A 23,869-nucleotide genomic window follows, 5' to 3' on the forward strand; every position below is an offset into this window, starting at 1 on the left:
ATGTTCACTAACAGGGATGTAAACAAATGTGCACAAAATTTGAGTGAAAACAGGAAAATTTCAGGGATTTTTTTCCCCCCAGCTCATGAAACATGGGACCAACTCTCTACATGTTGCGTTTTTCTATTTTTGTTCAGTATATTTTCACATTCTTCCGAAACCTTTTGGAATACAGCTGAAACTGTCCATTATGTATGCTGATCCCTGCCCAAAACTGTTTTGGCTTGGAAGGCTGTGTAAGTGAAACCTATTGGCCTGTTCGTTGGCTTACTTTTTGGCTTGTATTCATCTAGCGTGGGGGAATAGCCTCTCAGATGAAGAATGCCTGTTCTGTCTATGAGGGAGAAATGTTAATGAATGTGGATTGGGGTCAGTTGTTAATAATGTATTTCTTCAGAAAGAAGATGCACCAACAAAGACACAAGAACCTCCAGTTCAGTCTACAATTGTTCAAATCAGGGGTTCTGTTAGTTGGTAATAGCCAGCTTTTGGTCAAAAATTATAATAATAATGAAAAGACAATAAATAAAACTGCCACCGGTTAATTGTCCAGGAGAAGGAAAAAAATCCCATTACAAAATAATGCATTTTAGCCTATTCATTTATGGACATAACATTTGATGTAAATACATGTGACTCTCCATGTTTATCTGCCTATTTGTTAATTTGCATACTTTTAAAAAGTGAAATCACCACCAATTTAATTGCACAACATTATGCAAATTAACCTATAGACCAATCAGCGCGTAGGCCAAATGTATTTACATCGACTTGTATGTTAATCAATTAATAGGCTAAAAAACATTATTTTGCAATGGGATTTGTTTTCTTCTACTGGACAATTAGCTGGTGCCAGTTTTTTATTTATCGGCACAGCATACAGATTATTTATTTCTCTTTCCCAGAATGACAAGCTGACCAATAGAATAGGTAACTTTTCTACAATGGGGGTATTAGATTGACATAGGCTAGTAATTTTGCTGTTCGTTGCTCGTCTTGTTGGCTGAGGAAAAGTAAATGTGGACAGTTATTTTAACATCTTCAATGTGCGCATCGGAATTTGGTAAGAAGGACGCATGCCCGTTGCATCCTCAAGTTGCATGTTAAGATTAATAAGAACAATCTAAATGTGATTTTCTGTCATTTATGCACCCAATGCATATGGGTCTGGTTAATATCTCAAATGTCAAATGAAAAGGCTGCCGGTCAAATGTCCTGCGCCACATTTTCCTACCGGAAACCCTGGTTCAAATGCATACATAATATGCATACATAATACTTGCATTCATATTAATAGATTTTCTGTAACATGGTGCCGAAAGAATGAAAATGGTGAATGATTGTGAGGTGAATATTGTACCTTAAATAAAAAGTGCCAATTAAGCACAGCTCTGTGTGTTCATCCTGGTTTTACTGTGTTCCTTTTTGAAGTGGAGCTCAGAGAAAATGGTGGAATTCAGAGTCACAGAGGAGGCATGAATTATTGCTGGCCTGTGGCGCTTCTTTTTTTTTGTGCACACGTCGCCTTTTTGCTCTCGCCTCCCCCAAAACTTCCCTGCAGCTGCCTCTTCTAGACCCTGCCCCCCCTCATCAGCACCACCCCAGAGGCACAGCACCCACACCCCCTCCCACACAGCTCCTCATCGCCACTGGCATTCTTCCAGGTGTGCTGATTACCCAGCTCGCCCATCCCTCCCAAACCCAGCCGCCATGCAAGCAGATGGTGCCAGTGAACTTCTCCTCACCTGGAGAGGAGTTAGCCAACAGAGTTTGGCTTAGAGCCGTGTTTTCTGTGCTGCTCGGTATATGTATGCCCTATAACAGAAGGATGTGCTCACTAACTGTAACTCCCATCCAAACCTTAGTCTGGCTGTGACTGCCTGGATTCCTAATAGCAGTTATCATTGGCTTTACTCTCTGCTGGTTGTAAGTTTGTTTTATCCACTTCTATTAGAAGGGTAATGGTTATGTAAAACGAAACCTCTCCTCAAACCGTCCTTGACTTGAAATGAGGATGTATTTTAAGAGACGAGGCCATCTAGCAGTCAACGAGGCCCCAAAGGACTGATACCCTGCATCCATCCCCCCTATAGTCATTGTGGAGCAACAGTGCTTTTTCTGTTCTCCCTTGGTCTCTGTACAGAACCTGAAGCGTGTGGCCGAGGTATGGATGGATGAATATGCAGAGTACATCTATCAGCGGAGGCCAGAGTACAGGCACCTGTCAGCAGGAGACATGACAGTGCAGAAGGACCTGAGGAACAGCCTCAACTGTAAGAGCTTCAAATGGTTCATGACAGAGGTGGCCTGGGACCTACCCAAGCACTACCCACCTGTGGAGCCCCCTGCTGCCGCCTGGGGAGAGGTACAACACTCATCTGTTAGTGTCTTCAGAGAGGCATGCCAACAGCTAGAAGGAAAGAGAGTTAAGAGTGAGAGACGACATATGGAGAGAAGGTTAGATTAGAAAGAGAGCAAGAAAGAGACAGAATGTCTGGCCTATGACAACCAGTCGCTGTCACTTCAGTCATCAGAAGGCCATGCTCCTGCCACAGTATCCTCTTCGTCATTACTTATCACTCACTTTTTCACTAAAGAGGAGAGCTGACAGAGTTCTGAGAGAACCAGACAGCCCTAGACAGTGGTTAATAGTATGACTAGTATTGACTAGTATTGAATGATGACTGTTAATTTCTGTCTTTCTCTGTTAACCTGTTTGTCTGCCCCTGTGTGTGTTCTAGCTGCGCAACACAGGCAGTGGCATGTGCATGGAGAGCAAACACTTTTCGTCTGGGTCGCCCGTCCGCCTGGAGACATGTTTGAAGGGGCGGGGTGAGGCCGGGTGGAGCCATGGACAGGTAAGGAGCATAGTAGACACCACTGAATACAGTCTGCCGTGAAAAGCGCTAGTTTTCCTAGTTTTGCATACAGAACTTCATTTTGTACTGTGTACAGACAGCGCTCTGCCTTCATAAGCACTACACGTGCACACACACACACAAGCTGGTGCACACTCTAATTTACACACACAACTTTATAATCGCTACTGTTCTAATGGAGCCCCATTTATTCCCCTTGTTATGTTTTAGCAGAGCTCATAACCAAACGTTGATGGATGGCAATGTTTTCTTATTATTTTCTAGGTTGCCTGCTCTGACACTGCTTTGACAGTTTAATTAAAGTCATTTAAAGAGCTGTTGTTGTTTAATCTCTGTAATGGTTGCAATTTGTATTCAAAGCTGGGATGACAAACAGCATGGCTGCAGTCCAAGTCAGGGCCTTTTGAATGTGACAGCAGAGGAGCCCCTTTACAAACAACTCTTTAATCTCTTGTCCCCCATGAGTGAACGTGCCTGGGGGAGACCGATGTGTGAACTCCTTTGGAAGGTTCTCTTCAACCCTGGTTCTGAAGACTCACAGGTTGTGCAGGCTTTTGTTCCAGCTTATTACTAACACACCTCTAACTTTTGATAATTCATTAAATCAGGTGTTAGTACTGGGCTAGAACAAAAGCTTGCTCTGTGTTTCTCCAGGACCAGGAATGACACTGGCTCCAAGAGGAGAGGTGGAGGCCCATCTCTGGAGGTGATCTGATCCAGGTTGTCTCTGCCCTGTCCAGGTGTTCACGTTTGGCTGGCGGGAGGACATCCGGGTGGGGGGCCCCATGCACACAAAAAAGGTCTGCTTCGATGCCATCTCTCACAACAGCCCTGTCACCCTGTACGACTGCCACGGCTTGAAGGGTAACCAGCTGTGGTGCTACAGGAAGGTAAGGTCTCTCTTTCTCACACACACACATCATTTTTTCATGATTGAAAAAGACAAGTTTGTGAGTTGGTTGTGATGCACTTCTTTGCTTCAGCCAAGCAGCAGTCTTCAAGATGTATTTTTGATCCTTTGTATTTCCTTTTCCTTGTGATAAAATGCCACAGGCTGCTTTGCTAAGGCAGTTTCTTCCTAGTTAAAAAATAATAATAATAATAATTTAAAAAATGACATTCAGCTTTTAAAGGGAATCTTTGGTATTTTGGCAATGAATGCCCTTTATCTATTCCCTTGAGTCAGATGAACTTGTGGATACCATTTTTATGTCTCAGTGTAGTTTGAAGGAAGTTTGCCAACTATCGTTTGCGCAATTGCTAACTAGAGATGGTGCAATGACTGGAAGTCTATGGTAACAGCTAGCGTGCTAGTTGTTACCATAGACTTCCAGTCATTGAGCTAACGCAAGTTAGCATTGGCTCGTGAAACTACCTCTAACGTCCTTCATACTGAAAGCAGAGACATAAACATTGTATCCACAAGTTCATCTGACTCTGGGGAATAAATAAAGGGCTCATTGCCAAAATCCCAAAGTATCCCTTAAAGCTGTGTACTCAGTTAGAAAATATTATTCCTCGTTTTCCATGCAGGCTATTCAATATTTTGATATTAAATTATCTCTTTGGAAAATATTTTCAGTGAAATGTACTGTAACTAAATATATCATTACCATCTCTCCTCTTTTCTCTCCCCCATCTCTGTAGGATAAAAGTTTATACCACCCCATCAGTAACAGCTGTATCGACAGCAACCCCACAGAGAGGAAGGTGTTCATGAACACGTGTGACCCCAGCGTCCCCAGCCAGCAGTGGGTGTTTGAGAAGACCAACACCACCGTCCTGGAGACGTTCAACCGCAATAGCAACTGACACCTGTAGGGGTCAGCACTGAACCTGAACACCACTCACTCTGGAACTGTGTTCTTTCACTAAGACAGAAGTGGGATGTTGTTACTCTAAAGGGGTCAAGGGTGGAAGGAAGTGAAGGGGGGTCAGGGGGTAGCATTAGCATGTGCAAGCCAGTCTAGATGCATCAGTTATTGGGCGATGGAGAAGAGTTGGCGCCTGAGAGGTTCTCTCTGTGGTTGAAAGACTAGTCTCTCGATGCGGTGATGGTGTCTTCCTGCGTTAGGAGGATTAGGTCTGTCACAGCACGGTCATTCTGGCGGTGGTCCATCTCATTTCTGCGTCTCTGTGCCTCTCCCAGATGACTGCCCATACGTCCATCTCCATCACCCCGTGTGAGTGTGTCTCTTGCTCAGTCACTTTCCCTCCATTCCCCTCATGTGCCGCCCCTGCTCTGACAGCTCCCCCTGAGACTCCCGCTGAGCCAAGCCCAAACTGACACACTGTGAAGCCGGCCAGACCCAACCACCCTGAAAAGCACCTTGTGTTGATTCGTGTTTTTGTTTTCTTGTTATGCTCACTTGGCTAGCTTTTTCTCTTTCTTGGTTTCCACTCTATAGCATTGATCGAAAGTGGAGTTGCGCAACATCTGTCCAAATGAAGAGGGGTAAGAAAAACCTAATCTTTTAGGACATGTATTTTGTTTTAGCTCTGAATGAATAATACTTTAGTAGCAGCACTTTGTCTCAGCACTCTTATCTATTCGAAGGACTGTGATTTGATGCCAATGATTTGTCCATAGAGGGAACTGTAAGGACTACTATCATCAGTTTATTTTTGTCCCATCACCTGAATAGAGGCTCCCGCTGCCTTCTGGGATGAACCCCAGCACTCTCTGGAATGACTTCATCATGAAACACATGGAGGTCAGCAGCACTGAGACAGTAGACAGACCATGCTGGTTTCTCAAACGCATCAGGAGTGACTCTAGACTGGTTTGCCCGGGGGGGGGGGGGGGGGTTAGATGCATTAAGCACTTGCAATGACAAACTTGAATAAAAATCGTAGTGCCTTGCTGGATGAGAGCAGAAGTAAATATGGCCTGGTCTGACTCGGCCTGGCCTGGTGCCCTATTCCAGTTGTCCTCCTCCTACACTGTCTCAGACTGACTGACAGATGTTGGAGAGAGAGAGGCAATCTGAGGTGACACTGGCTCTTAATGGATGGGGTTCTACAACAGTAATGTATTTGTAATGTTAGTTTTTTGCTAGTATCTTCAGCTATACACTATGTGTTCTCCTGCCTTTCAAAGTTAACCGTTTTCTGAAAAGACCCTCTTATGTTCATGGCATGTCACCAACATGCCAATTTGTTGTTATGATCAACAGACCCAATAGTTTGTCAAGATCTACAATGGACATTCAAGCATTGATTAGTATTGAATTCCTGTTCTTGTTGTGCGTTTAGATTTTGTAGCGTTATGACCTCTTACTCAGCATTTGTTTTCTTTCAGTTTTTTGTCTTGGCTTATCCAATGAGTTGTTTGTATATCAAATGCAATTCAGTTTTGACCTGGACGTTGTTCAGAAGGACTGCGTACATTGCCTGCTGTGTAGTTATGTTCCATTCTTTGTGTGTGTGTTTTTTGTTCCCCTCTTTTCCTCTGAAATAATTCCAAGGTAGAGCGCTTGTTTAGCCTTAGGTGTTTGTCTGCTGCAAAAAAAGTTATTAGGGCAAAACATTGTCACCTTAAGGCAAAGCGGGATGTGATATGCATGATGCAACGATCACACCCTTCATCAGTCAAACTCTCATCCTACCCCTTTCAGAAATTGATACGTCTAATTAGCATAAAAAAACAATGTAGCTTTTTGTTGTTGTTTGATGGAACTAATTTGAGTACACTACTAGCCTGTAGCGTATGTGTTGTGGATTTTGACTGGCCAAGTGAATCATCAAATAGTTTAGACTCAAACAACGGCATTCTTCCATGCATTGTGGAGAAAATGTATGGAAATTCAACAAGAGATCCATGTGGCACATTAGTATGAGATGCTGCACAATGAGGCTTTAGTTGTGAAGCATCTTTGTTGCGCAGTCATGTAACACTGTAAGTTTTTTCTCCTTATCAAACTGAAATGTAGCTAGGACTGGCTGGGGAATCCAAAGTTGGTTACTTCCATTGTTTTCCCTTTCCAAAAATGTTTAGTTTTGTCCCGGCAAGTAAGCGACATGTATGGAAGACCAAAGCTTTTAAATATTATGATAAAAATGGCCGAATCTAAGTTGTGTAACTTTTTCCAAGACAAAATATTAATTTTCTAATTATTCCAGCTAAATAGATTTCACAATTATGCTTACAGAATTATTACGTCTGTACCAGAGTTGTAATTTAAGCTGATTAATTGTCTCATCTTTTACACTAATATTGTAAGTGTAAATGGTAAAATCCTTAACACAGTTTAAATTACCATTATAGATCTAAGACTGGAATTCAATCAAACCAGGACTGGTATGGTCAATTTTACAATTTCCATTGGGTGAAAAATCAAACCCGATTTTGATTTAGTCCTGCTTATTCTCTTGATGCATTGTTTGATATTTTCTTTCAAATGCTCCACCGGTTGGTCCATGACTTCCAATGTGCTCACTGCTCTCCCGATGCTAGAATGATGGGTCGAAACATGTTTATGTTCAAGCAATGAAGTTTATGCAGTAAAGTTATGTTTGTGTCTGAGGGAATATAAACAGGGTTGTTTGACCTGTGGACATATAATCATCTTGCAAAGGTGGTAAGAATCCCCCAAATCCATGGCATTTTATTGTTCAGTTTGGAACAAGGATATTTGCAGTACATTGACCTTGTCAATTGCACATGTAAAAGGCATTTGATTGTCATATGATTTATAACTTGGGATGGAGGTGGTGAAACCTTTTTTAAATTTTGGTTTTCAATATTTTATAAAGTGCCATTTCTTTTCATGATCTTATTTGAATGAAATATTCAGCTAAAAATGTGAAGACAATACTTATTTTTTAAATGAAATGTAATGTCTAAAGGCCCAGTGCAGTTAAATGTGATTTTCCTGTGTTTTAAATGTATTTCCAGACAGATTGGAATAATACTGTGAAATGATAATGCCCATTTAGCGTAAGCTGTTTGGAAAGACTGCTTGAAATTTCAGCCTGTTTTGAAGGGATGGATTTTTGCCCTGCCTGGCAACATCATCAGGCGGTATAAGTTAATAGATCAATAACAAAGTGTCAAACCTCTCTGCCAATAGCAGCTAGTTTTCAGGTTACATTAGGTTAGTCCAATTGGTCCCTCACTCAGACCACTCCCAGACAGTCCTAGCAAAATTCTTGCTTGAGAAATTTCTCTTTGCTTAGAAGATATTTTTTATTAACATTTTTCACAATTTGAATTCAGAACAATCACAGTAAGCTACTCAATTGTTACCCAGAAATGATTTGATATTGAGATAAAAATGGCTGCATTGAACCTTTTTTAAAGTTGGGAAATGTAGCTTTTTGGGCAACCAGACCAAATTCACATAGATCTATAACTCATATTTCTATCATTCTACTTGAAAGCAAGTCTAAGAAGAGGTAGATCTGTTCTGTGTGTGTTATTTCTATGCTTCCGGTTAAGTTTTGTTTTTCGTCTTTTACATTTGGTTTTGTACACCATCTTCAAACAACTGAAACGACAACATGTTTAGTTATGGAAAATATATTTCACAGCGGTTTAGATGGTACAATGATTCTACACTATACTAGCTTATTTTGTCACACAAACTGAAATTAGGCGAACTATTAGAGTTTTAGCAACCTGCATAGTGCAACTTTAAGACCATTGTTGGTCATTCACAAAATGATGTGTTCATGTTTGTGCAATTTTGATGTGTAAATTTTGTCATAAATGATCTACATTTTTTTTCTACTGACAATGACTGTAAAAGGGCGACAGGGTAGCCTAGTGTTTAGAGTGTTGGACTAGTAACCGAAAAGTTCAAATCCCCGAGCTGACAAGGTATAAATCTGTCGTTCTACCCATGAACAAGCAGTTGACTAGGCCGTCATTGAAAATAAGAATTTGTTCTTAACTGACTTGCCTAGTTAATTAAAGTTTTTTTTAATATATATAATTAAAAAAGGTATTTAACACACTGTGTACAACTAAACTGGAATTGTATATTTTTTGCTGAAAATAAAAATGTTTATATTTGAATTATGGGTTGTATTGTTTTGGGGGGGCTTAAACTGAGAGAATACTTTAATTAAATAACTTGTTAAGTAATTTGTATATGTAGAAATCAAATCCCATCTAGAATTATGTAAAACAATGACATGCAGATCATGAAAATAATATATTTTTTCTCCAATTTAAATAAGTAAAATAATACTGCAATAAATTCACCATATGTGGCTCAAGGTTGGTATTATTTGGAACCACAATCAAGAAATGCAACCATAAACAAAACAAATGCACAAGTTTAGTTGAGATTGGTTGACTATAGTTGAGACCAGTCTGTGTCCTCACTGGACCCTGTGTCTCTGCAGATTGAGTTTCCCGCTGGCTGATTCCCATCCCAGGTCCTCTTCCGGGACTGAAGGCTGTGAGCTTCCTTCCAGTCTGTTGTGTGTAAAATATCCACATCTCAGGAAGTCGTTGGACCTTCTTTTTTGATATTTTCAGTGTTATTGTTAACAAACACCCCAATAAAGAAAATTAGAATTATAAACAGGTTCAGCCCCTGGTTCGACCGTGATCCGGCAGAGTTACGCCACCTCAAGAATTCCATTTGGTGGAAGGCTCCGCATACACATTCTCCGGCTGAATGGCTTTTGTTCAGGCAAATGAGAAATAGGCTACCCGGAAGGCTAAAGTTAGTTATTTTAAGGAGCAGTTCTCTCTGGGTCTAACCTCAAGAAGTTCTGGTAAATGGAGAATAAACCCTTTTCACAGCTGCCCATGATGTCCCTTAATGTTGTTGATGGTGATGTTACTGACGAGGAGCGCATGGCTGGTCTACATAACAAGTTCTGGCCTGGTTTAGATCTTATCTGTCAGAAAGATATGTTTGTCCCTGTTGCACCCTCTACAACCACTGATTATTATTATCTGACCCTGCTGGTCATCAATGAACGTTTGAACATCTTGGCCACGTTCTGTTATAATCTCCACCCGGCACAGCCAGAAGACGACTGGCCACCCCTCAGAGCCTGGTTCCTCTCTAGGTTTCTTAAGTTCTGGTCTTTCTAGGGAGTTTTTCCTAGCCACCGTGCTTCTACACCTGCATTGCTTGCTGTTTGGAGTTTTAGACTGGGTTTCTGTACAGCACTTTGTGACATCAGCTGAGGTAAAAGGGCTTTATAAATACATTTGATTGATTTAATCACCGCTTAATTAAGTCAGGATTCCTATTTGACTCAGCCATGCCATCCTGCCCGTACAACATTTCCTCATCTCCCACCCCTTCTAATGCGACCAGCCCCAATGCTCCTCCCTCTTTTTCCCCTGCCCGCTACAAAGTTTCTCCCTGCAGGCGGTCACTGAGTCTGAGGTGCTAAAGGAGCTCCTTAAACTTGACCTCAAAAAAATATCTGGGTCTTATGGTTTAGATCCTTTCTTTAAGGTTGCTGCCCTTATCATCGCTGAGCCTATCTCTGACCTTTTTAACCTGTCTCTCCTTTCTGGGGAGATTCCCCTTACTTGGAAGGCAGCCACGTTGTGTCCTTTATTTAAAAGGGAGATCAAGCTGATCCTAATTGCTATAGGCCAATTTCTATTTTGCCCTGTTTCCAACACTTTTGATAAAAGCCAGTCAGTTGATTATTGACAAGTTTTCCTGATGTCTATAGTATTCTCTCTGGTATGCAATCTGGTTTACGCCAAGATTATGGATGTGCCACTGCAACCTTAAAGGTCCTAAATTATGTCACAATTGCCCTTAATTATAAGCAATGTTGTGCTGCTATTTTTTATTGACTTGGCCAAAGCTTTTGATAGGGTAGACCATTATATTCTAGTGGGCCGGCTAAGGAGTATTGGTGTCTCTGAAGGGTCTTTGGCCTGGTTTGCTAACTACCTCTCTAAGAGTGCAGTGTTTGAAGTCAGAACATCTGCTGTCTCAGGGTACTCCCTTGGTGACAGGTAGTGGCTAAGGCTCGATCCTAGGTCCCACGCTCTTCTCAATTTATATCAACAACATAGCACAAGCAATAGGAAGCTCTCTCATCCATTTGTATATGCAGATGATAGTCTTATACTCAGCTGGCCCCTCCCCGGATTTTGTGTTAAACGCTCTACAACAAAGCTTTCTTAGTGTCCAACAAGCTTTCTCTGCCCTTAACCTTGTTCTGAACACCTCCAAAACAAAGGTAATTTGGTTTGGTAAGAAGAATGTTCCTCCCCACCAGTGTGATTACTAGGGTTTAGAGCTTGAGGTAGTCACCTCATACAAGTACTTGGTAGTATGGCTAGACAGTACACTGTCCTTCTCTCAGCCTATATCCAAGCTGCAGCCTAAGGTTAATTCTAGACTTGGTTTCCTCTATCGTAATCACTCCTCTTTCACCCCAGCTGCCAAATGAACCCTTATTCAGATGACCATCCTACCCATGCTAGATTACTGAGACGTAATTTATAGATAGGCAGGTAAGGGTGCTCTCGAGCCGCTAGATGTTCTTTACCATTCGGCCATCAGAATTGCCACCAATGCTCTTTATAGGACACATCACTGCAGTCTATACTCCTGTAAACTGGTCATTTCTGTATAACTGTCGCAATACCCACTGGTTGATGCTTATTTATAAAACCCACTTAGGCCTCATCCCCCCGTCTGAGATATCTACATACAACACCCGTTCTGCCAGTCACATTCTGTTAAAGATCCGCAAAGCACACACATCCCTGGGTCGCACCTCTTTTCACTTCTCTGCACCTAGCGAGTGGAACGAGCTGCAAAAAACAAAAACTGGACAGTTATCTCCATCTCTTCATTCAAAGGCTCAATCATGGACATTCTTACTGGCACTGGTGGCTGCTTCGTGTGATGTATTGTTTTCTATACCTTCTTGCCCTTTGTGCTGCTGTCTGTGCCTAGAAATGTTGTTGCTAATGTGTTGTCATGTGTTGCTGCCATGCTGTGTTGTCTTAGGTCTCTCTTTATGTAGTGTTGTGGTGTTTCGTACTATATATATTTATTTTTTATTCCAGCCCCAGTCCTCGCAGGAGGCCTTTTGGTAGGCCATCATTGTAAATAAGAATTTGTTCTTAACTGACTTGCCTAGTTTAAAAAAATACAAATAAAGGTACACTTGGGAATAGCACACTGGGAATGCCACTGTTCTCCTCCTCATACTGTACTTCCTATTTTTCTGGCAGCAGCCTGCGCTTCTTGAAAGACTGGACTCCCAACTCTTACAGGTGACCATAGAGGTGAGGAAACTGTCAGTCTGATGCTCTTTTCCTCTTAAGGGGTGTGTCCTCTGGCTGAAAACCTCCTGGGAAGATAGTAGTGGTTGATTCTGTGGCTGTCCTATGGCAGCCCTTTAGCACTACAGAGAAAGTATAGAAACTTTGTTTATCATGTAAAGATAGTCATGAAGAGGTCACAACAACACCTTTTCCCTGTCAGGAGACTGAAAAGATTTGACATGGGTTCCCCAGATCATCAAAAGTTCTACAGCTGCACCATCGAGAGCATCCTGACCGGTTGCATCACCGCCTGGTATGACAACTGCTCTGCTTCTGACCGTAAGGCGCTACAGAGGGTAGTGCGTACGGCCCAGTACATCACTGAGGCCAAGCTTCCTGCAATCCAGGACCGATTTAATAGGCTGTGTCAGAGGGAAGCCCATAAAATTGTCAGAGACTCCAGCCACCCAAGTCATAGACTGTTTTCTCTGCTACCGCACAGCAAGCGGTACCGGAACGCCAAGTCTAGGACCAAAAGGCTCCTTAACAGCTTCTACCCCCAAGCCATGAGACTGCTGAACAATTAATCAAATGGCCACCAGACTATTACATAGTTTTGTTTTGTAAACTGCTGCTACTCTCTGTTTATTATCTATGCATAGTCACTTCACCCCTACCTACATGTACAAATTACCTCAACTAACCTGTACCCCGCACACACCCCATGTATATAGCATTGTTATTGTGTTACTTTTTTTTTTCTTACTTTAGTTTATTTGATAAATATTTTCTTAACTCTTCTTGAGCTGCACTGTTGGTTAAGGGCTTGTAAGTAAGCATTTCACGGTAATGCCTACACTTGTTGTATTCAGTGCATGTGACAAATAGTTTGATTTTACTGACATTTAAATAAATGCTGAATACCTCTGGTGGCAACACCACACTGGAATTCTGGAGGATGCCCTTGTGCCATGATAAAATATATATATTTTTGTTTTAAGTTCTAATACCTGAATTTTAAGATCGAAAATAAATCTTTGCTCAGTGTCACTGCGGTCTCAAGTTGTTTGTGTGGGGCTTTGCATATGTGTCTGTCTTTTTTAGGGGAGCTAAAAAAGCTGATAGATTTAGCTTTTCTCCACTACTGTCCTTCATGACTACTGATCTGAAAGGATATACTGTAGGTAAGTTGTGGTGTGTTAGTGTTGTACACTTTTCCAGTATTTTGAACATGTAGCACTCATGAATGTAAGGAGATTAGTTTAAGAGAGGGAGGGAAGGAAGGAGAACTCCGCTATCCCTTGTTCTGGTCAATGGGAGAATTAAGGCTAGAGGGGTAGCAACTAGTTGACAATAATAGTCAATGTGGCAATGATGGGTGTGGGATGCCATTCTAAGAACTTAAGACGATGCCAAAAGTATTTGGTGGCTTACTCCATTATAATACACACATGTCCTATACAGAAGCACAGTCATTCATGAAACTTTGTCTCCTCTTGGTGGCAAGAAAATGCAACGTGAGTTTGACGACAGTTCACACTGTTTTGTTATACATTCTTTGTGAGGATGTCATTGCCTGTGGATTGTTTTAAGGGCTCTTGTTTTCCATTCATGCCATACCGGTGTTGAGATCTCTAACCAACATTTTACAGCAGTATTGTAATTGTGGGTTTGTAGCTAGGTTTCCATCCAATTGGCGACAGATTTATGTGAAAACTCTAGAATCCGCATAAAGAAAATATGCGCATTTTTCCATCAGTGACCACGTTTACATGCACGGCAATATCCCGTTATTAGTAGGGATGTTCAAGTATTCTGTATTTGAATTGACGGATATAAACATCCTAGCCCGTTTAGAATAACCCGAAAAGGCTTGTTGTATACATACTGGTTATGAGAAACCCGGATAAAATGCCTGGCATATGCTAATCTAAGACGGGATACTGTGACGTGTAAACATCTTATCCCGTTTACTGTTGTTTTTGCAGTCTGCGCAGGTTCAGTTTCGCATATCATGGGTGTGGTGACATATTCTTATCTGATTGTCAAACAAATCACTTCAAAATTAAGCTACCTGCGCAGTTCGATCCACCATATTAATTCCTTAATAATTGTGCCTAATTATAATTCATTTACTATAGTTTAAATTACGTTTCTACTTATAATTTCCGACATTTGTTAGGCACTATTATAATTTCCTACATTTGGTAGGCCATTTGTTTGTCAACTATAGTTTGATACATGCAGCTTCTCTTCTGTCATAACTTGTTGCCCCAGAAGACTAAATAAAGTAGTGCTCACCAGAATGTCTTAAATCGATAGAATTAATGCATTGGTAATCTATACTGAACAAAAATATAAATGCAACATGCAACAATTTCAAAGATTTTACTGAGTTACAGTTCATATAAGGAATTCAGTAAATTGAAATACATGAATTAGGCCCTAATCTATAGATTTCACATGACTGGGAATACAGATATGCCTCTAAATCAAATCAAATAAAAATGTATTTGTCACATACACATGGTTAGCAGATGTTAATGCAGATGTAGCGAAATGCTTGTGCTTCTAGTTCCGACAATGCAGTAATAACCAACAAGTAATCTAGCTAACAATTCCAAAACTACTACCTTATACACACAAGTGTAAGGGGATAAAGAATATGTACATAAAGATATATGAATGAGTTATGGTACAGAGCGGCATAGGCAAGATACAGTAGATGGTATTGAGTGCAGTATATACACATATGAGATGAGTATGGTGGGTGATTGTTCCTGTCTCTGTGTTTTGCACCAGATAGGGCTGTTTTTGGTTTTCCATGTTTATTGTTTTGTAGTGTTCGTGTTTATCTTTTTGTTATTAAACATGAATCAAAGATACCACGCTGCATTTTGGTCCGCCTCTACTTCACCCAAAGAAGATCCTTACAATGTAAACAAAGTGGCATAGTTAAAGTGGCTAGTGATACATGTATTACATAAAGATGCAGTAGATGATATAGAGTACAGTATATACATATACATATGAGATGAATAATGTAGGGTATGTAAACATTATATTAGGTAGAATTGTTTAAAGTGGCTAGTGATATATTTTACATCATTTCCCATCAATTCCCATTATTAAAGTGGCTGGAGTTGAGTCAGTGTGTTGGCAGCAGCCACTCAATGTTAGTGGTGGCTGTTTAACAGTCTGATGGCCTTGAGATAGAAGCTCTCGGTCCCAGCTTTGATGCACCTGTACTGACCTCGCCTCCTGGATGATAGCGGGGTGAACAGGCAGTGGCTCTGGTAGTTGTTGTCCTTGATGATCTTTATGGCCTTCCTGTGACATCGGGTGGTGTAGGTGTCCTGGAGGGCAGGTAGTTTGCCCCCGGTGATGCGTTGTGCAGACCTCACTACCCTCTGGAGAGCCTTACGGTTGTGGGTGGAGCAGTTGCCGTACCAGGCGGTGATACAGCCCGACAGGATGCTCTCGATTGTGCATCTGTAGAAGTTTGTGAGTGCTTTTGGTGACAAGCCAAATTTCTTCAGCCTCCTGAGGTTGAAGAGGCGCTGCTGCGCCTTCTTCACGATGCTGTCTGTGTGGGTGGACCAATTCAGTTTGTCTGTGATGTGTACGCCGAGGAACTTAAAACTTACTACCCTCTCCACTACTGTTCCATCGATGTGGATAGGGGGGTGTTCCCTCTGCTGTTTCCTGAAGTCCACAATCATCTCCTTAGTTTTGTTGACGTTGAGTGTGAGGTTATTTTCCTGACACCACACTCTGAGGGCCCTCACCTCCTCCCTGTAGGCCGTCTCGTCGTTGTTGGTAATCAAGCCTACCACTGCTGTGTCGTCCGCAAACTTGATGATTGAGTTGGAGGCGTGCGTGGCCACGCAGTCATGGGTGAACAGGGAGTACAGGAGAGGGCTCAGAACGCACCCTTGTGGGGCCCCAGTGTTGAGGATCAGCGGGGTGGAAATGTTGTTGCCTACCATCACCACCTGGGGGCGGCCCGTCAGGAAGTCCAGTACCCAGTTGCACAGGGCGGGGTCGAGACCCAGGGTCTCGAGCTTGATGACGAGCTTGGAGGGCACTATGGTGTTAAATGCCGAGCTGTAGTCGATGAACAGCATTCTCACATTGGTATTCCTCTTGTCCAGATGGGTTAGGGCAGTGTGCAGTGTGGTTGAGATTGCATCGTCTGTGGACCTATTTGGGCGGTAAGCAAATTGGAGTGGGTCTAGGGTGTCAGGTAGGGTGGAGGTGATATGGTCCTTGACTAGTCTCTCAAAGCACTTCATGATGACGGAAGTGAGTGCTACGGGACGGTAGTCGTTTAGCTCAGTTACCTTAGCTTTCTTGGGAACAGGAACAATGGTGGCCCTCTTGAAGCATGTGGGAACAACAGACTGGGATAGGGATTGATTGAATATGGACATAAATAGCTTTTTTTAAAAATAGGGTTGTGGATTAGAAAACCAGTCAGTATCTGGTGTGACCACCATTTCCTCATGCATCACGACACATTTCCTTCTCATATAGTTGATCAGGCTGTTGTTGAGTGTTGCCTGTGGAATGTTGTCCCACTCCTCTTCAATGGTTGTGCGAAATTGCAGGATATTGGCGGGAACTCTGTTCACAACGTTGACATCAGCAAAGCCTCACCGCGCCATGCATGTGGTCTGCAGTTGTGAGGCCAGTTGGACTTACTGCCAAATTCTCCACTACAAAGTTAGAGGCTGCTCTGATAAACATTCTTCCAGTCAGCATGCCAATTGAAAAATCCCTTCAAACTTGAGACATCTGTGGCACAAAAATGCTAATTTTAGAGTGGCCTTGTATTGTCCCCAGCACAAGGTGCACCTGTGTAATGATCATCCTGTTTAATCAGCTTCTTGATATACCACACCTATCAAGTGGATGTATTATCTTGGCAAAGGAGAAATGCTCACTAACAACTTTGTGCAAAACATTTGAGTGAAATAAGCCTTTTGTGCGTATGGAACTTTTATTTCAGCTCATGATACATGGGACCAACACTTTACGCGTTGTGTTTATGTTTTTGTTCGGTGTACCGGCAAAATTGTCTGTTTTGTTTTAGGGACAGAGGAGAAAATGCAATATCTCCAAAACAGTGGAAAGACTGGCCAGTGCAAAATGTCCAAATGTCATCAGTTTAACCGGTTTTAAGAAAATAAAAAGCTGAGAAAATGAAGAAACACATTTCTGATAAGACTTCAGTTCCTCTTAGGTGCATATTTTACGTGGTGGAAATACTGTCTGCTTGCATAACAGTTTCAAGTATAACATGTTACAAGTGCATTTGCATTTTCTCTAAAGATGCTGAGAGAAATAAATCATATTTCTCCACTCCTGTTCCTGAGACAAAATATACATTTGTTTATAATTTCTCTGTAAGAAATGCATAATTCTGCAGAAGTTCAGTGCGCGATGACGTAGTGCACACAAAATATATTTTTTCAACTTTTCATGTACCAAATACAAATCTAAAGTTCAATATGTTTCCATCGCATTTCCAACTCTATGGATAATTTTGTCACAAACTGTTGCCTTAAATAGCAAATGTGTCTACTATGGTCTTCGCACATGAGCTCCAGCCAACAACCGATACAGTGCTAGTACTTTGTAAGGGTATAGTCTCCATCATGTGTCAAACTTACTCCATAGATGGCCGAGTGTCTGCGGGTTTTCGCTCCTCCCTTGCTTAAGGTCACTAATTAGTAAAGAACTCCCCTCACCTAGTTGTCTAGGTCTTATTTGAAAGGAAAAAACAAAAACCCACAGACACTAGGCCCTCCATGGAATGAGTTTGACTGACACCCTTAGTCTACATGATGAGATTAATACTGATAAGAGCAAGAATATTTTTATTTGTCAAACAGCTGTCACCAGAATAAGACCCTTAATATTAATTGGAAAGGGGCATCAAGATCACAATGCACTTTCACCACCCTGTTAAATTCATAATTTATTTCATCTGTAGCCTAATAAACTGCATGGTTTCCAGAGTCCAAGTTTACCATATATATTTACCATATGATGGTTATTATATCAATATTTGCGAATTAAGGCATTTCCACCTCCATTTCTGGCATAATTAATTTTACCGACACTAAAAGATCCCACCATGTAGAATGGACAAGTTGTCTGTCAGCATTTATAAAGTTGTACCGAAACTTCCTGTTTCCATCATAGCTGTTGTTTTTAAATATGGTATGACTTTACTCTAATAACTGGATGGAAACTTGGTTTGTCTGCAATCCTTCATCCTTCAAGTTTAGCCATTTGCCTCTGTTGTCACACTCACTTAGATGTTGCATTCTATTGCAACCAAGGGGAGACAAAGTTTCATCAGTGAATGACTGTGACAGCTAGCCATGGCTAATATTTCATCCAGGAAAGAAGGAATATGGAGGGGAAATGAGTTAGTAAAACAGACAAAGACATACAAGTTTTTAATAATCTCCACATGGCAGTAGTCATAGACACTGAAACACATGAATATTACTTTGCTAATAGACAATAAAACATACAAGAGAAAAGCATGACAAAATGTACATTTGACCTTTGAAGATACTCAAGTTGTGTTGATAAGTTGGCAAAAATAAGGTATGGGTGACAGACAAATGCAAACATGCATAAAGTCCAACACACAGCAGTGGAGGCTGCTGAGGGGAGGACGGCTCATAATAATGACTGGAACGGAGTAAATGGAACAGAGTAAATGGAATGGTATCAAACATAGAAACCTTGTGTTTGATGTATTTGATACCATTCTACCGATTCCGCTCCAGCCATTACCAGAAGCCTTTCCTCCCCAATAAAGGTGACACCAACCTCCTGTGATATACTGAGTATACAAAACATTAGGAACACCTGCTCTTTCCATGACATAGGCTGACCAGGTGAATCCAGGTGAAAGCTATGATCCCTTATTGATGTCATCTGTTAAATCCACTTCAGTCAGTGTAGATGAAGGGGACGAGACAGGTGAAATAAGGATTTTGAAGCCTTGAGATAATTGAGACATGGATTGTGTGTGTGCATTTTTGTTACACTTTTTTATATACACTGCGTGTATTCATATACTGGATTCATGCCATCGCTTACTGTTAAATACAGTATCTACTGCTGTACATATCACTCTTAGTATACAGTGCCTTGCGAAAGTATTCGGCCCCCTTGAACTTTGCGACCTTTTGCCACATTTCAGGCTTCAAACATAAAGATATAAAACTGTATTTTTTTGTGAAGAGTCAACAACAAGTGGGACACAATCATGAAGTGGAACGACATTTATTGGATATTTCAAACTTTTTTAACAAATCAAAAACTGAAATATTGGGCGTGCAAAATTATTCAGCCCCCTTAAGTTAATACTTTGTAGCGCCACCTTTTGCTGCGATTACAGCTGTAAGTCGCTTGGGGTATGTCTCTATCAGTTTTGCACATCGAGAGACTGACATTTTTTCCCATTCCTCCTTGCAAAACAGCTCGAGCTCAGTGAGGTTGGATGGAGAGCATTTGTGAACAGCAGTTTTCAGTTCTTTCCACAGATTCTCGATTGGATTCAGGTCTGGACTTTGACTTGGCCATTCTAACACCTGGATATGTTTCTTTTTGAACCATTCCATTGTAGATTTTGCTTTATGTTTTGGATCATTGTCTTGTTGGAAGACCAATCTCTGTCCCAGTCTCAGGTCTTTTGCAGACTCCATCAGGTTTTCTTCCAGAATGGTCCTGTATTTGGCTCCATCCATCTTCCCATCAATTTTAACCATCTTCCCTGTCCCTGCTGAAGAAAAGCAGACCCAAACCATGATGCTGCCACCACCATGTTTGACAGTGGAGATGGTGTGTTCAGCTGTGTTGCTTTTATGAAAATATTACGTTTTGCATTGTTGCCAAAAAGTTCAATTTTGGTTTCATCTGACCAGAGCACCTTCTTCCACATGTTTGGTGTGTCTCCCAGGTGGCTTGTGGCAAACTTTAAACGACACTTTTTATGGATATCTTTAAGAAATGGCTTTCTTCTTGCCACTCTTCCATAAAGGCCAGATTTGTGCAATATACGACTGATTGTTGTCCTATGGACAGAGTCTCCCACCTCAGCAGTAGGTCTGCAGTTCATCCAGAGTGATCATGGGCCTCTTGGCTGCATCTCTGATCAGTCTTCTCCTTGTATGAGCTGAAAGTTTAGAGGGACGGCCAGGTCTTGGTAGATTTGCAGTGGTCTGATACTCCTTCCATTTCAATATTATCGCTTGCACAGTGCTCCTTGGGATGTTTAAAGCTTGGGAAATCTTTTTGCATCCAAATCCGGCTTTAAACTTCTTCACAACAGTATCTCGGACCTGCCTGGTGTGTTCCTTGTTCTTCATGATGCTCTCTGCGCTTTTAACGGACCTCTGAGACTATCACAGTGCAGGTGCATTTATACGGAGACTTGATTACACACAGGTGGATTGTATTTATCATCATTAGTCATTTAGGTCAACATTGGATCATTCAGAGATCCTCACTGAACTTCTGGAGAGAGTTTGCTGCACTGAAAGTAAAGGGGCTGAATAATTTTGCACGCCCAATTTTTCAGTTTTTGATTTGTAAAAAAGTTTGAAATATCCAATAAATGTCGTTCCACTTCATGATTGTGTACCACTTGTTGTTGATTCTTCACAAAAAAATACAGTTTTATATCTTTATGTTTGAAACCTGAAATGTGGCAAAAAGTCGCAAAGTTCAAGGGGGCCGAATACTTTCGAAAGGCACTGTATATTTTTTGCTGTATACACGTATAGATTGCATTTGGATTACTGATACAATGTTATTTGGGTTGTTAACTGGATTTGTCTTGGCATTCGTGGCTTCTTGTTTTTCTGTTTTTGATTATAATTTGTGCACTGCATTGTTAGGAGCTAGTAAAACTGTCATTGATTGGCCCGCCCCTAAGTCACGCGTCGAGCTGCAGCGCTTTCTCGGCTTCGCGAACTTCTATCGTCGTTTCATCCGTAATTTCGGTCAGGTGGCAGCTCCTCTCACAGCCCTTACTTCTGTCAAGAAGTGCTTTAAGTGGTCCGTTTCCGCCCAGGGAGCTTTTGATCTCCTCAAGAATCGTTTTACATCCGCTCCTATCCTTGTTACACCTGACGTCTCTAGACAGTTCGTTGTCGAGGTTGACGCGTCAGAGGTGGGCGTGGGAGCCATTCTTTCTCAGCGCTCCCTCTCTGACGACAAGGTCCACCCATGCGCGTATTTTTCTCATCGCCTGTCGCCGTCGGAACGTAACTATGATGTGGGAAACCGCGAACTGCTCGCCATCCGGTTAGCCCTAGGCGAATGGCAACAGTGGTTGGAGGGGGCGACCGTTCCTTTTGTCGTTTGGACTGACCATAGGAACCTTGAGTACATCCGTTCTGCCAAACGACTTAATGCGCGTCAGGCGCGTTGGGCGCTGTTTTTCGCTCGTTTCGAGTTCGTGATTTCTTATCGTCCGGGCTCTAAGAACACCAAGCCTGATGCTTTATCTCGTCTCTTCAGTTCTTCAGTAGCCTCCACTGACCCCGAGGGGATTCTCCCTGAGGGGCGTGTTGTCGGGTTGACTGTCTGGGGAATTGAGAGGCAGGTAAAGCAAGCGCTCACTCACACTCCGTCGCCGCGCGCTTGTCCTAGGAACCTTCTTTTCGTTCCCGTTCCTACTCGTCTGGCCGTTCTTCAGTGGGCTCACTCTGCCAAGTTAGCCGGCCACCCTGGCGTTCGGGGTACGCTTGCTTCCATTCGCCAGCGTTTTTGGTGGCCCACCCGGGAGCATGACACGCGTCGTTTCGTGGCTGCTTGTTCGGTCTGCGCGCAGACTAAGTCCGGTAACTCCCCTCCTGCCGGCCGTCTCAGGCCGCTTCCCATTCCCTCTCGACCGTGGTCTCACATCGCCTTAGATTTTGTCACCGGACTGCCTTCGTCAGCGGGGAAGACTGTTATTCTTACGGTTGTCGATAGGTTCTCTAAGGCGGCTCATTTCATTCCCCTTGCTAAGCTCCCTTCTGCTAAAGAGACGGCACAAATCATCATCGAGAATGTTTTCAGAATTCATGGCCTTCCGTCAGACGTCGTTTCGGACAGAGGTCCGCAATTCACGTCTCAATTTTGGAAGGAGTTTTGCCGTTTGATTGGGGCTTCCGTCAGTCTCTCTTCCGGCTTTCACCCCCAGTCTAACGGTCAAGCAGAACGGGCCAATCAGACTATTGGTCGCATCTTACGCAGTCTTTCTTTTCGCAACCCTGCGTCTTGGTCAGAACAGCTCCCCTGGGCAGAATACGCCCACAACTCGCTTCCTTCGTCTGCGACCGGGCTATCTCCTTTTCAGAGTAGCCTCGGGTACCAGCCTCCGCTGTTCTCATCTCAGTTCGCCGAGTCCAGCGTCCCCTCCGCTCAGGCTTTTGTCCAACGTTGCGAGCGCACCTGGAAGAGGGTCAGGTCTGCACTTTGCCGTTATAGGACGCAGACTGTGAGGGCTGCTAATAAGCGTAGAACTAAGAGTCCTAGATATTGTCGCGGTCAGAGAGTTTGGCTCTCCACTCAGAACCTTCCCCTTAAGACGGCTTCTCGCAAGTTGACCCCGCGGTTCATTGGTCCGTTCCGTATTTCTCGGGTCATTAATCCTGTCGCAGTTCGACTTCTTCTTCCGCGATACCTTCGTCGCGTCCACCCGGTCTTCCATGTCTCCTGTATTAAGCCCGTTCTTCGCGCCCCCGCTCGTCTTTCCCCCCCCCCCCCCCCCCATCCTTGTCGAGGGCGCACCCATCTACAGGGTCCGCAGGATTTTGGACATGCGTCCTCGGGGCCGTGGTCACCAGTACCTCGTTGATTGGGAGGGGTACGGTCCTGAGGAGAGGAGTTGGGTTCCCTCTCGGGACGTGCTGGACCGTGCGCTGATCGAGGATTTCCTCCGTTGCCGCCAGGTTTCCTCCTCGAGTGCGCCAGGAGGCGCTCGGTGAGTGGGGGGGTACTGTCATGTATTGTCATGTTGTGTGTTTCTGTCCTTTCCCTTCACCCTGTCTCCCTCTGCTGGTTGTTGTTAGGTTACCTTTTCTCCCCCTCTTTCCCCCAGCTGTGCCTTGTCTCCTCCTAACTACCCATTCACCCCGTTTCCCACCTGTTCCCTTTTTCCCTCTGATTAGGTCCCTATATCTCTCTCTGTTTTTGTTCCTGTCCTTGTCGGATTCTTGTTTGTTGTGTTTCATGCCTGAGCCAGACTATCGTCATGTTTGCTGTAACCTTGTCCTGTCCTGTCGGAATCTGCCGGTCTATCTGAGCCTACCTATGTTTGGTTATTAAAGAAGCTCTGTTTAAGTTAGTTCGCTTTTGGGTCCTCATTCACTCACCGTAACAAAAACAAGCATTTCGCTGCACCCGCTATAACATCTGCTTAGCTGTGTATGCGACCAGTAAACTTTTATTTGATTTGAAATCCACTGTGATTATTATTTGACCCTGCTGATCATCTTTAAACGTTTGAACATCTTGAAGAACGATCTGGCTTTAATGGTTATGTACTCTAATAATCTCCTCCTGGTACAGCCAGAAGAGGACTGGCCACCCCTTGGAGCCTAGTTCATCACTAGGTTTTTTCCTAGGTTCCTGCCTTTCTAAGGAGTTTTTTCTAGCCACTGTACTTCTACATCTGCATTGCTTGCTCTTTGGGGTTTTAGGCTGAGTATCTGTATAAGCAATTTGTGACAACTGCTAATGTAAAATGAGCTTTATAAAA

At 42.7% G+C, this 23,869-nt stretch overlaps 1 protein-coding gene across 1 annotated transcript in view; it reads left to right on the top strand.

Moving 5' to 3' along the window:
* The window catches only part of LOC110533617 (polypeptide N-acetylgalactosaminyltransferase 10), a 99,433-nt gene extending 90,535 nt beyond the window's left edge, over nucleotides 1–8,898 (top strand). The window contains exons 9-12 of the mRNA XM_021618016.3: nucleotides 2,144–2,365; nucleotides 2,742–2,858; nucleotides 3,620–3,769; nucleotides 4,527–8,898. Of these exons, the coding sequence (XP_021473691.3) occupies nucleotides 2,144–2,365; nucleotides 2,742–2,858; nucleotides 3,620–3,769; nucleotides 4,527–4,691 (654 nt within the window). The 3' untranslated portion in view covers nucleotides 4,692–8,898. The remainder of the gene's footprint in view (nucleotides 1–2,143; nucleotides 2,366–2,741; nucleotides 2,859–3,619; nucleotides 3,770–4,526) is intronic.
* The last annotated feature ends 14,971 nt before the right edge of the window (nucleotides 8,899–23,869 follow it).

The sequence above is a fragment of the Oncorhynchus mykiss genome, chromosome 10 (genome assembly GCF_057628025.1).
Source record: "Oncorhynchus mykiss isolate SJ-2025 chromosome 10, ASM5762802v1, whole genome shotgun sequence".
In the NCBI taxonomy this organism is placed as follows: Eukaryota; Metazoa; Chordata; class Actinopteri; order Salmoniformes; family Salmonidae; genus Oncorhynchus; species Oncorhynchus mykiss.